The sequence below is a fragment of the Theobroma cacao genome, chromosome 7 (assembly GCF_000208745.1).
Source record: "Theobroma cacao cultivar B97-61/B2 chromosome 7, Criollo_cocoa_genome_V2, whole genome shotgun sequence".
Taxonomy (NCBI): Eukaryota; Viridiplantae; Streptophyta; class Magnoliopsida; order Malvales; family Malvaceae; genus Theobroma; species Theobroma cacao.
In genome coordinates, this window is record NC_030856.1 from 11,747,123 (window position 1) to 11,761,567 (window position 14,445).

Genomic DNA, 14,445 nt, shown 5'->3' on the forward strand with positions numbered 1-14,445 from the left:
AACTTGTACATGACCGTAAATTGAAACTCCACCCCTACACGGATATAAACTGGATAAAACTTCAAATTTTATTTCCGAAATAGTTGTAAAACCAACCAAACATTCAAATTAGTAACCGCTTGCAGCTTACATTCTGTAGTTATAAACATGATTTACAATGGAGACTACATGAATTATTTAGATTTACACCAAAACAGTAATGATCAAAAAGGAGAAAATCTCACCTTCCCTCTCCAATGATACTATGGGGCATAGGTTTAGTAATGTCCATTGGTGAATTCTCTGTATTAGCTACTATGCTTGTACTTGTTGAGGTATCATAGCTGGTTTCACTCGCTCTAGTTGCCAGATTACTCATAAAGCTGGTGTCATCAAACTTCCAGTCAGTCAAGTATCCAGGCTTTGAAACCACTCTGCTCACGTCAGCGTCTCCCGAAAGCATAGCCACCACACGGGACATGGATGGCCTTTGCATTGGTGATGTCTGAGTGCACAAAAGAGCTATTCCGATTACACGCTTCACTTCTTCCTCGTTGAATTCTGATAAACTACCGTCCACTAGTTCAACCTCACGATCATTTTCATGCAGGTACCAAGCCTTATAAGCAGAAAGATGAAAGAATATTTTACAAAAAAAATTAGACATAATGCATATGAAACTCAGAAAGCAGAGGACTAAAGGTGTAGAATGTGTTTTTAGTTGTATAAAGTCACATGAATACAAGTCAATGAGTCTAATTTATCATACATGAGATTTAAATGAACATGACTAGTATTTGAATTCAAGTAATCACTCCCTTCAGCTTTTTCCCCTAGAATAAGAATATTGGAGCAGAAAACCCAACATTACATACCCAAGCAAAAGGAAAATGTTGTCAAAGCTAAACAATTTAAGGTACCAGAAGAGAAGTGAATATGCCATATTGCAAGTCACACAAACTTTTTAATCCTATAACAACTTTGCAAGTCACATTCCCTTAAGTTCCAATCGGACCATTTCAATTGCACTGTTGTGAGAGAAAGAGAGAGAATAAGTCAATTCCAAGGAATGTCCAGAATTCAAACATTAATGTGAACAGTAGTTTTCTTGACATTCCATTTTCAATAGTGAAATACATGTATATTGTTAAAGCATCAGGGCTAAGTTTCAAACACATTGCTAACATTGCTAGTAGAAAATTATAGTTATTATGATCCAATGATGATGCAGTACTAAATTAAAACTTTTTAAAACTTCTCTCTTTCAAAAAAATAAAAGCAAAAAGAAAAAAGATGGACTGACATGTAAATCAGTATACGAGAAAATATCATTCACACCCATCACCAGAGTGTAGCAATGTCGGTACCTATTTACACGTCAAAGTCTTGGTTCTAGGGCCAAGGTTAGACATTGATACCACTATAACAGCTAGGCACACTAATAGACTAACAATCTACTATATAACTAAAATGATAAATTAATTCATACCCATTCAAGAAGGTAGATCTGCTCTTCCTCCAAGCTAGAGTCCGAGTTAGGTCTTCCGCTAACAATCTCTAGAGCCACAACACCAAAGGCAAACACATCAGTCTTCTCTGTAAGGTGTCCACGCATGGCATACTCCGGTGCAAGATACCCACTACATAGGTGATGACAACAACCATTTAGTAATAATCTACTAGAGGCATAAAAATGATGAGAAATAATAAAGTTGTTTAGAAAGAAGAGGGTTGCTAGTCTTCAGAATCTTACATTGTCCCTGCAACACGGGTGCTTATGTGGGTTTTCTTATCATCATAAAGTTTGGCTAAACCAAAATCAGAGATTTTTGGGATGAGATTAGAACCAAGCAAAATATTACTGGCCTTGACATCTCTGTGCACAATACGGACGCTTGATTCTTCATGAAGATAAGCTAGACCTCGTGCTACTCCCAAGCATATATCATAACGTGTAGACCAGCTGAGGTTCAAATTTTTTCCTGCTTCATGAGAGCCATATGTAACTAGATACTAACATGTTTCCAACTTTCCATCTTCAAGAGAAAAGCATAAAACGCTTCATATATTCTATCTACGTACCAAAAAGTATTTGATCTAGACTCTTGTTTTCCAGATACTCATAAACAAGAAGACGTTGATCTGCCTCGAAACAGCATCCATATAGTTTGACAAGGTTACGGTGTTGCACAGCTGATATGGTGGCAATTTCTGTAACAAACTCACTCTTGCCTTGGCGTGATGCTATGGACAATTGCTTCACAGCAATTACTCTTCCATCATCAAGTTTTCCCTGGTGTTCAAATCAAGTCAAACATAATGAATGAAAATATAACAAACTTAACAAAAAAAATTAATCATGCTATGCTCCAACATTTTTATACAATAGAGTTCATTTCATTCAGTTTGTTAATTTCAGTGACTAAAATCTGATTCAATGAAATTGTAATCAACTTCGATCCTCAATGTTCCCTCCATTGGAGCACACAATTTCTCAAAAGAAAAGTAATAGAATAACCACCAAATGTGTCAAATTTCTTCAATTACATTGTCAAATGGAAACAATTAAGGCGGATAAAAGGATCAGTAAATTGCAATTCCTTATCATGTCAAATGACTATGTCTTATCCCAGCTTTCATCCTTTCCTGGGTGCATATGTTACGATTAACAATCAAAAGGAGAGAACTGCTTCCACTTAGTAAAATTGATAAAAAAGGTAATTCTCAATCTGAGATTAGTCACGGATTCAGAGGTGTTATCTACTTTATGCATAGATAAATGCCTCCATTTCAAACAAAAATCCCATAACAAGGTGCATTCATCCACCTCTTTACTATTAATACAACCACAAATTACCTTATAGACTGGCCCAAATCCTCCCTCTCCAAGCTTATTTTCAGGATTGAAATCCTCTGTAGCAGCTTTTAGTTCAGCATAACTGAAAGTGTATGGTCTAGCATCTATTCCTAGGAGCTCTGCAAATTCAAGAAAACACAGATTAGTGTTGTGAAACTGCTTGTCTAAAGATAAATTCACTTGTTTAGCCTATAAGTTGGTAATAAATACACCTAAGTTTTTTTCTTAAAGATAAGGTTCTTTAGTAAATATTTCTAAGGTCCCATAAATCTTTAAAATGAATGTTGCCTCTGTTAACTGTGATAGAAGACTAGGACCACATGGATGCTCAGGACAAGTGTTCATATCCGGAAGCAGCTTCAAACTAAAGAAGTTCAACAACTTAAATATCAGCAACAAGACTTTAAATTCTACCTTCATCATCTTTTTTATGGGCCCTTCTTTTCCTAAAAATGCAGAAAGCTGCAACAGACAGAAGGCTTACAGCTCCAACACCAACAACAATCCCCACGATCAGACCCGTTCTACTCTTCTTGCTTGTTGGAGCATTATTATTAACAGTAGGTATGAAATCTGCTTAAAAGACTGCAGTTAATAATACTGTGATACTGTGCTGTAAATCAAGAAAATTTGCTAATTGCTCACCTGGGGTAGCACTGATTGCTGAAATGGATGGTCCATATTTACCTTGAGCTGGTACACAGCAAGTCCCTTTCCCAGCCCAAAACAGATGAATTTCAAGGTAATTTTCTGATACCTGAGCCTTAAACTCTTTTGGTACTGCTCGTTTAGAAACTCCACCAGCCTCCTTGCGTATGTCAAAATCTTCCAAAACAAGATTACCCTGGAATAATCAAATTCAAAAATTAAAGAAAGAAGAATGTTATTCGAACAAAAAAAAAATTTTTTTTTTGAAAGCAACAAAAATGTAGTTATTAATCACATTAAAACTGGTCGTCACTCTTAAACTAGAATAATCCTACCTAAGACCAAAGGAAGCCTTGTTCAGTTAGCACCAACTGACTTGTTACGGGCAAAGCTCAAAGCTTCAAACCTTTGCAACAGCTAGGTGCACTAACAATATCCCATTTATCAAAAAACTTCCTACCTGGGTGGCATTGTATGATGCCACGAATAATAAATTTAAAATGAGGGGAGCAAATCTTGGGTGGTCATTTTCTGAAATTTCCTATGTTGAAAATCTAGGGAGTTAGTCTCAGTACCACGGAATCTAAGAGCAATTCTTCAAGTAATGAATTGTTTGGATTAAATATGTTTCACATGCTCAGCAAAGGTTTTCACTACTTCAAGACTTCTAATTATCAAGAAAACCTTCTACATCATGATCATGAATACTACAGTTTGAAAGGTAACAGTTAAAGGGCAGCCCAGGGATTTCAGTAATGTGATACAGACCTGGATATAAATATCAAAAACACGCCTCCCAAGACTTTCCCATATATTTGTATCCATAATTTCTATTTCTGCAAACTGGAGCTTCACAGTGTAGTTTCCATTCTCAAGCCCCAATCCATAGTACCTTATTGATGAAGCAGAAACCCGTGCTGTCTGGAATAGTTCTGGATCTAGGGTGCTTGTGAACTGAGATGATGAAGAAATTGTGTACTGTGGATTATTGCTCCCAGTGAAATACCCAACATTACTGACTGCCCACCTATTTGTGTCAGTCACATAATATGATGCTGGACCAAGAGTCTCATTATCCCTCTCGAACAGAGTCCCATCGGATGATGTAATCTGTGGACCACCACACTTAATTGCAAAGTTATAATCTGGGAAACCAAAAAGAAAAGAGATATTCATCAATCACACTGAAAAAGGTTCTTTACAAGAAATATTAGCATAGTAGGCACACTTATGATCATACTATTGAGCACTCCCCCCCAACCCGCCAATGGCGTTAGCTCAATACCAACAACTGAAACAAACAAGCTTACTATGCGGACAACAAATAAGGGATGGCAATCAACATAACAAACAAGTCAAGGAACAACCTGCATTGAAATTGTATTAAACATCCAACCTAAAATTAATTGGCAATAAATGCAAAAACCTGGACTACATATAAGGTCACAATAAATCCCAAACTTAAACACGAGAAAAACCAGTCGCATTTATATGTATGCCCAACACAAACAACGCAAACAGACAAACCTACTGCATGACCGACAAATATGGGACAACAAACAACAAATAACACACACCAAATGGGCCTTTCAAAGATAAAAAAAAGCACACACATGCACACCAAATGGATCAACAAACAACCAGGACATAACCAACGAGCCTACCACATGACTAACAAATATAAAACAACACAATGAATAACATACACTAAATGGGTCAACAAACAACCTGGACTTTTTTATCATGTTAAGCATCCAACCTGAAAATAATTGGTATTAGTAAAATGTAACCTGTATACAGTCCTCAAAAGATTATTTAAGTTTAGGGGGTAAAGGAATGCCAAAACACAATTTTAGTAAGTTTTAGGAATTTCATTATTGAGCGTCTACAAATGCCTAAAAATTCTAACCTACAAGGACATTTATAAAATTATTTTAATGAGTTTTAAATGTAAAGAAATGTGTGTTAAAAGAAAGAATAGTTGCAGTCATTGTTCAAGGATATAAATGGATACCTATGGGTACCCATTCATTAAACCACTTAACTATGGGTTTGATAACTAAATGGATGAGGTATTTCAAATTTAAGTTTCAATCTCAGATAGGAGCTTAAATATACTCCATGGAACAATATGATTGGTTCAACACTCAGTTATGTAGCTTTAGTTTGTCTCAAATTGTTAAAGGGGCCATATAAATAATTCTGGCCTAGAAGAATAGGTACTTTAGTTCTCAACTACTCCCTCCAATAAAATATAATACAACAAATCATTTTCATCATTATCTCCCCTTAATTTTCTTCAGCTCCCAACTAATGCAGCTAGATAGAAGGTTTCATTTGCAATTTCACATGTAATATTTAGGATTGAGAAAGTAAAAGCCTTTTATCAAGTTGAGTTGCGCACCTTTAATGCAATCATTTCCAATTTCATTTTTGCCTAATGAGGCATTCAAGGCCCTTTTATTTATGAAACTAAACTCAGTGTGTCTGTAGTCTCTCTGTTTAACATAAAACAGGAAGTTACCAGAAAAAATCTCTGGCAGTTCTCATTACTTCACCTGAAAACTTAAGCTTAAGTGCAAGAGCCATTCAATCTATTCCTCGGGAATATAAAGGTTGCTCCGAATTTATTAAAATCAAGAGACTGCAGATTTATGTTCTGATTTTTAAACACTGTATGTATTTGGGAGTTTGGAGCTATAGCAGATATTAATTTGCCTAAGTTAAAGAATCCTAAATTTGTTTAGATGGGGTGCAAGTTGATCTGTCATGTTTTTAGTAGATGATATCCTGTTTGTAACTTTTAATCCTTACAAGATAATAGTGTTCTATCTTGTGTTCTATTTCTACTCTTTCCTCTTTTATCATCTTTCTTGCCTTCTTCTGAAACTAAATTTTCTACTGTTTTACACTCCAAAATAATTCACAACAAGCCCTCTTTCCCTTTAATCCGCAATTGTCAACCCTTCCTGCTCTGTTTCACCAATTACTTTAATAATAGTAGGCCTTAAAAGGCCCTAATCACTAGCCATTCAGCGTGCTCCTGAAACCTGGTATTTGAATTCTAGCAACCTGTCCACCTACCTAGCATGTTTTTGGGTGGGGTAAAAGTGGAGGACGGTAGAGTGAAAGAGAGTAACGATTGCTACCCTGTTTACAGAGGGTTTGGAGGCAAAATAAAATTCCTCCAGACACCCTTTAAACTTTTATATTCTCTCAAATGAAGATGATTAGAGAATAAAGTAAAGTATATAATTTCATTTTGCGATTCCCTTTTCACCTTTCAAAATTTACATTAGTGATGATTGCATATTGCAGTATAGTTGAAATATAGTAATATTTGTTCTCCTCTACTATGCACTTCCTATGGTAATAATAGGCAATGAACCCAGTTCTATATAATGTTATTAACTTTTCATTCCCCATCAATTCTAATCTTTGCAAGATATGATGGATAACTAAAGATTTTTTTATAAATATTATTGGTGAGTAAGACAATGGAAATCATGTATATTAAGCTTTTCTTTTTTATTTTTTTCGAAAGGCATATATTAAGCATTAAATTTTTCTCAAAATATTTAACCTCTTTTTCGCTTTTCTTTTTTGCAGTTTTTTCTTTTGATTTGAACTAATTTCCTTGGGAATTTGACAAGTTTATGAATCACAAGGAAAGATCAATTGTACAATGTCATCATTCCATCAATTTAATATTTTCCTTTTTCCAAATAGTTATTTCTTGGGAGTGTATAATTTCCAGTTCTTTGCGTCTAACTTAACTCATCCACAATCATTGAGAATTACATGGAAGTACTTGACCTAGCAACAAAATTTTCCACTAATTTTTGCCAATAACGCATGTAGTGAACTCAAGAAGGTCCCTGTATTCTGTCTGCCAACCTATTTGTTTCTCACAAAGAAGGGAAAGTTTTAACTACACTTACAGGTTCCACGTCCTCGATTGCAAGGAAAATTCCGTTGAAGGCAGTTCAATCCTGATGGCAAAACACTGAAAATAGAAGAGCAATGGAGTTGCATAAGGATGATGATTACACGCTTAGCAATGTTTGAAGATGTTTGACCATCTAAATCTCAATAAGGCTATGTAAGCTGACTTAAACCTTTTAAATTCTTAAATAGAGTTATGCAGAACAAGGAGGGGAAAAGAGACAGATAATAGAATCAGAGAGAGACAAAATAAATTAGAGAGAAACAGGGGAAATTGGGGAGAAGCAGAAGACTAAGGGAAAGAAAACAAGAAAGAATTAATAGAGGAAGAAAATCTCAATACTCAATAATTGATAATCCAAAAGCTCAATACCTCACAATCGAAGCATTCTAGAAACTAAAAAGAACATAGATATCTACTGGCTATATCCTAAACCCTGATAAAACATGAATAACAAACATAAATGTAAAACTGCAATTCGTGATAAATAAGCAAAACTAATTACTATAAAATAGCCTATAACCCAAATTTATAAAGGGTACAATTAAGCTCATAAAGCATAACATTACAAAATAAAATCTTTAAGTCAAGCGACTTCTTTCCATGCTGCATCATGGAGTCTGCAAAAAAATGCAATCAGCTGCTGTTCTTTTTCCCTTCTTCTTCAAGAGTGACAACAGGGAAGGAGCCAGTTTTATTCTCCAGATATAATAGTATATATTTACTTATTATTCATTATACAGCATCATAATACAAGATTCAGAAAGTGGATAGAGACAAAGGATAATTTTAAGCATTGAACAGCTTATTACCATGTTCCAAACCTCATAGATATTGCCAATAACTTATCAAAAGAAAACTACATTATCACTTATAGCTCACTTGTGGCCCATGATCAGCAACTTAACAAGGGCAAATGACCAAAATACAAGTAAGAACATTAATATTCTGATTAGAGAGAGAGCAAATACATTTTAAGTCAACTTCACATGTTCAATCATAAATAAGTGAAGATAGCACTAAGAATCACCTGCTGTTTGACTGTCCTATTGTGAAGTTGTTGGCAACTAAATTACTGCATATTACACACCATAAAGAAAGCAGTCAATTTCAATATTAAGTGTACATAGAATGAAAACCAATTTTACAGATTTGAAGTTTTCTATAATATTGAACATACAATACTCAAAAGCTAGCAGAAGACAATATCTTTGGCAGTGTGTAAATATATACATTGATCATATTGCATATGTGCAATTATGAACCTATAAGAGACTTACATCGACAAATTTGGTTCGTTGACCCAAGAAGGAAAGCTCCCAGCTAAATTGTTGTACGACACATCTCTGCAAGGGTTGTGTGTTTAGAATGGCACACATTCAGAGAATTAAGCACTAGTCAAATCACATCAGCCCATGCAAGTTGTTAACACCATCCAAAACTTCTACACCTCTATGTTTCCCCACAAATATCAAAGCTAGTTGGCCTTGCACCTTTGCTAGACATATGGTCTCTAGTTTGCAAGGTAAAACAAAACAGCAGCAATAGGTCATTCAAAGGCTATGGCATGATCAATGTGCCTTCATCTCTACCTTCAGATGTCCAACTCAGCAACATATATGATTTCCTAGCAGAAATAGGTCTAAATACAACATCCTTTTCAGATAAATCATATTCCTTTTGCATTGAAGAACCACTAAGAGACTTAAATAAGTAAAAGAAATAGTGAACAGCCACATACACATCAAGCTTCATACAAATTCAACAGCGCATCTAAATTTTCTAAAGCACATATACTACATTGAATTATTTTTTTTTCACAAAGTGGTATATATACATATACATATATAAATACATACACATACATACATACATACACATACATAATACAGTATTATATATATATATATATATAGTATATACTATATATATATATATATATCTTTCGTCCTACACAGAACTTTATCAGCTGGGTCCTAAGGTTCTTTCAGGACAAAGATAAAGCCATTGCAGCAATAATTTGAAGAAGAGATTGAAGCTCGAAATGTCCCTTGGATTGAAAAAACTAAAAGATATTGACTGGGAATATACAGTTAGTCCAAATTAATTTGTTTCTTAGTATATTATGATCACATCGAGTGACAAGACATAAGTTGCTCTTACATATTGCGAAGAGATGAACTCTTTTGTGCAGGAAGGGAGCCATTTAACTTATTATTTCCAAGAAACCTGAAATAAAAACATCAAAATTTGCTATACTTTCATATTTAAATCAGCAGGTATATTAAAGAAAAAAAAGCAGCAGGTATGTGAAGCTATTTATTAAATTTTGCATCTTACAAATGAGTGAGCGAACTCAAATTGAAAAGTGAGTCTGGGATCTGTCCAGTTATATTGTTGAAGCTTAAATCCCTAGAAAAGAATATTAATAATTAAACAGTTACAGGAAAAAGTACAACTACTAAGCAAAAAGAAAAAAGTAATAAAAGAAACAACTCTATTTATGCAAAGTATAAAGCTGGCAAACTTTCATACAAATCCAGCAAAACACAACCACCTTGGAACCCGCAAAAACATTTTCATATATACATACATACATACATATATATTTATACTCTACACACATGTATGCACACAGACATAGACATGTTTGTATATGTAGATGCAGACACATACATTCGGTACAAACAAGCGCACACACAAGAAAACAATTAACTTTAGATTTTGTGTAAAATGGTGGCTAAACCGATTTTAAATAAAATGGGTTCTGGTTACAAGCACACCAACCAACCAGCTAAGTAGTATCATTTAAATATACTTAATAAACTTTATATAGCGCTCATAAAATATCTGACCATCAGGTTAGAAGGACCAATCAAGTGGTCAATTGACTGCTTTCAGGTCCAACTCACTCAGAAACTGCCTTGACAGAATTCTGAATTGTAACTAAGCAAACAACCGCTAAGGAGAATAACTTACAGCTGCGTCAAACTCTGGTATTCTCCAATTGTGGATGGAATTGTATCAGAAATATTATTGTTCCTTAGATCTCTGCACGAAATATCCTTTCTTGAGACAATGTAACTAAGCTATTGGACAACAGGGGAGAAGAAGGAACAAATTGAATCATAAACTGAAACTGAGATAGCTTACAAGATAGTTAAGGACTTTATATCCTTCATAAATGATAGAGAACTTCCATTAGATAAACCGCTTATCCTCCTATAATTAAATAACACTGGATTGTTGGCATCACAGACCTTCAACATATTAGCAAAGTTACAGAAAGGATGTAGGCACTCACAACTCTGTCAGTGAAGTAAGATTGGAAAATGTTGAAGGTATTGGACCTTCAAAAGAGTTTCCTTGAAATCTCCTACAATCAAATAATAGATTGAACGTTATAAATTGTGCAGTGATAGCAATAACACAAATAGCTATCATTTTCCTCTGCTCTCTTTCAAAAAAGACTTTAGAATCACATAAAGAAAATAACCATACAAGTCACGAAGCTTTGACCAATTCCCTATAAAGTCAGGTATCCTCCCTGTAAGTTCTGTGTCTGATGCCCACCTGAAATAAATTGAAGTATTGCTTCAAACTTTTCATGAATATACTCCTTTCTTCCAACAAAGCATATGTGTTTGAAAGTTTCTAGAAAGAAAAAAGCATCAAAAACATTCTTACACTGTTTGCAGGTTCTGCAGATTAGTGAATGTTGAAGGAATCTCACCAGTTACACCGGAACTATCAAAATAACTGCCAAAATAAACAAGGTTCCATTATTTCTGATTGTCTTTAATGTTTTTTATCGAGAAAAAATGCAGAAATGTAATTGATCATAAATCATAAGTATCAAACTTCAGAAAGGTACACAGACACTACAAAAGAAGATATATAACAGAATCTTATAGGAACTAACTGCAAGTTTTGATACATAATACTTCAAGCATGGAACATCCTAGAAACTCCAGAGACTTCATAGTCAAACATGTAAATTGATAGAGAAATCTATCATCTGGTCCTTCCTAACAAAGAGGATCAACAAAAAATAAATAGATTTAAGGTTGTCAAGTTCTACAGCAGTTACAAAAAATAAAAATCTAAACATGCATTACAAACTGTTATTTTAATATCCGTGATTTGTTTAATGTTTAAAATATACAATTCATAATAGCAATAACTTCTTCTATTATTTAAGCCATTATGCCCATAGGACAGGAATCATTGCAGTACCTCACAGAATACAAAATCTTAGAGAATTTAAAAGGCTTAGAGTAGTCATTAAGCAAAAGTCTAGCCACCAATAAGGTCAAACATACTCATAGCCTACTAAATGGTATGGCAATATATAATGATTGTCTATATAAAAGAAAGGTGCCACCGTCAGTTATCAATTGACGCTCTGTGGACACAAATATCTTTCCTGAATTACTTTCTTCTAAATGGTTTCAATATCCCAGTTAATTAAATACAGCATAAAAGAGAGCCTTAGCTGTCAGAAGCAGATGCAAATTTCTTTAAAAAGATTTTGAAGAATTGAACCAGTAAATCACTTTCTGCAAGGTTTTGCACAAAAGTGAGTCTTCGTTTAGTAATGTTTTTGGGTTGTTAGGCTTTTTACATATATTCCTTCATGTAATTATTGTCTTGTTCCTGTTTCCACAGTTTTATTTTGAGTAATTGTTTGCTTGTGCTTATTTTCTCAGTTATAACATGACCATGATCTATTAAAACTAGATGTTCTTTCAAAGCCAACTTGGTTTTCATCACAGCTCCGGTGATGAGGAGAATGATAATGCTGCAGAAAAAAAAAAAAAAAAAAAACCTCGGTTTTCATCATAGTTCGTTCAGAAGCCTAAGCAAAGATCCCATTGGTTCCCAACAAACGATAGTTCTGCTCTGGAACCTCACTTCAATTGTCCATAACATCATAATTCCTGTGCATTGAAGGATCAATGTATCTTATGGCAATGATGACCCAGTGATTGATCTTCAAAAGTAATTATTATAATTTTAAATCAACCAAAATTTAATTTTTCACCATCTTCCATACTTCAAAATAAATACCCAAATATTCTAAAAATTCTTAAAATTAATGGAGGTTGCGTATACGAATAGACTAGAAGCCAAGAACTAGACAAAAGTATAACATGTCAATGTTTTAGACTAGCCTAAGCCCTAAATTTAAATTTGTATTTGGATTGTAAACATCTTATGTCTTTTGAACAATAAAATAATAAACATATCATGTGATTCATCAAAACTCTAAGTGATTTTAAATAATTGTTACCAGCATGTCTCTATATAAGTTGTTCTCTTTCACACTGTTTAGGTTGTCTAATATTCTGGCCTTGTCAATTAAATACCTTTCTTCTGCAGAGCATTGATATTGGGGAATCACCAACCATAGGAGTTTTTGCAAATAAATGATCATCTGAGTGACACACACGTTGATTTATTTTAGTTTTTCATATGTTATAGATCCATTTCCAAGATAGGAACTTTTTCCTATCAAAGCTTGCAGAATCTCCACTGAAAATGGAAGGAATGTCCAACATTGTACAAGAACTTACAGTTGTTCTAGCATTGAGCAATTGCCAATCTCTGATGGCAGAGGACCCGAGAAGTTATTAGTTCCAATGGCCCTGCCATATGAAGAAGTACATAAATAAATAGATTATACATCTCAAGCACTTTGTTTGCTTTAGTAGAAATCAGTTCAACAAATTTGAGAAGGCAACCCGATATATGAGGAACAAAAAGGGAAGTCAAGGAACAACAATCTTAGGTAAACAAATCCTATAGTTGGAAACATTATATATATATATATAAATTTAAAGTACTTCAGAAACCTTCAGTTGGAGATGATGACCATCGTGCAACCATAAAGAGTTGAAAAAACAAGGTGCTAAATAAATTATACAGAAGAATGAGATTAGCTTACAATGATCTTAAATCAGTAAGCAATCCAATTTCCTTCGGAAGCTCCCCTGATAATGCATTAATGCCAAGGTCCCTATTGAAAACAAAGATTACATATCAGAACAGAAAAGATGAATAAAAATAAAGTCAAGACTGAAAGTTTATAAATTACAAAAGTTGCAACGCCGTACAGCCACTGCATTCGAATTAGATTGCCAATCGAAGCAGATAAGGGACCTGTCAAGTAATTTTGGCCCAGCTTCCTGAAAGAAGAGGGGAAGTCAGTATTCTTAACAGAAGTAAACATGACCAATCCACAGTGAGAAACTATTCTGCTTGTGCTGGACGGTAACAGTATAGCCAAAGTCATGCAACATAATGCACATTTCAAGTTTGGCAGCAGCTTGATCTTAGCACAGATATCAAAGTATGTAATCATTAAAACTATAGAATTCTAAGTATAAACGCGTGTAAATGGAAATCATACAGATTGGTAAGAAAAGTCAAAGTCCAAAGCTCATCTGGAATCACACCCACGACATTCAGCGCATAAACTTTCCTGTAAAAAAAGTTATCTGGAATAAGGACATATGAAATGAAGCTTTCTCAAATACATTAGTCCAAAAATTCAGATATTAAACTCTCATCATCATATACATAATAATACTAACAATTAAGTATTACATGATAAGAACATTCTTCAAACATGAATTAGAGTCAAGCGTTCAGTTTCTTTATTTGTAGTAACAGAAATTTGAGTGTCTTTTTGGAAAAATAAATAAACAAATACCCACTAATAATCCATGATTACAATGGCCCAAAACCCAATCATTGCATGCATTACTCAGTTCCTCTGCTGAGAAAGAATCGAAGGCAAATCGAAAGTGCATCACATTTAATAAAATTACCTTTTTCTTTTATTTTATACGTATTAAACTCAGTGGGATTCGAGCCAAAAAAAAAAAAAAATTCCCTAGCACTTCAAAACAAAAATATTATCTCTCCCTCAGAATTTAAATACGTTGGAAGTTCAAGCATCTCCCAGGCAGACAACGTGCTTCCATAGCTAAATTTACAAAAAAAAAAAAAA

The 14,445-nt window shown here is 34.1% G+C and overlaps 1 protein-coding gene across 2 annotated transcripts; it reads right to left on the bottom strand.

The window, feature by feature from the left end:
• LOC108662925 (probable LRR receptor-like serine/threonine-protein kinase At1g56140) lies at positions 46-13,617 on the bottom strand. 2 transcript variants are annotated; one of them, XM_018124690.1, is made up of 21 exons: positions 13,528-13,617; positions 13,378-13,449; positions 13,007-13,078; positions 11,118-11,189; positions 10,932-11,003; positions 10,735-10,806; positions 10,584-10,652; positions 10,410-10,481; positions 9,771-9,842; positions 9,594-9,659; positions 8,711-8,776; positions 8,461-8,505; positions 7,426-7,490; positions 4,253-4,629; positions 3,482-3,680; positions 3,251-3,409; positions 2,837-2,955; positions 2,062-2,272; positions 1,733-1,964; positions 1,469-1,619; positions 46-598 (listed from the first exon to the last, which is right to left on the bottom strand). In XM_018124690.1, exons 3-21 carry the CDS (start codon positions 13,018-13,020, stop codon positions 221-223), a joined length of 2,511 nt encoding a protein of 836 aa, XP_017980179.1. In that variant the 5' UTR covers positions 13,021-13,078; positions 13,378-13,449; positions 13,528-13,617; the 3' UTR covers positions 46-220. The 2 variants fall into 2 exon arrangements, with proteins under 2 accessions (XP_017980179.1, XP_017980178.1); XM_018124689.1 differs by lacking the exons at positions 13,378-13,449; positions 13,528-13,617 and adding an exon at positions 12,800-12,867.

Bases quoted from the DNA above. Each gene is read 5' to 3' on its own strand.
- LOC108662925 (XM_018124689.1), bottom strand. From the start codon at position 12,867: ATGATCATTTATTTGCAAAAACTCCTATGGTTGGTGATTCCCCAATAT. The intron at 10,807-10,931 runs GTATGGTTATTT...ATTTGATTGTAG, and splicing joins TGGTCAAAGCTTCGTGACTT to GAGATTTCAAGGAAACTCTT. The intron at 8,506-8,710 runs GTAAGTCTCTTA...TGTAATATGCAG, and splicing joins AACGAACCAAATTTGTCGAT to TAATTTAGTTGCCAACAACT.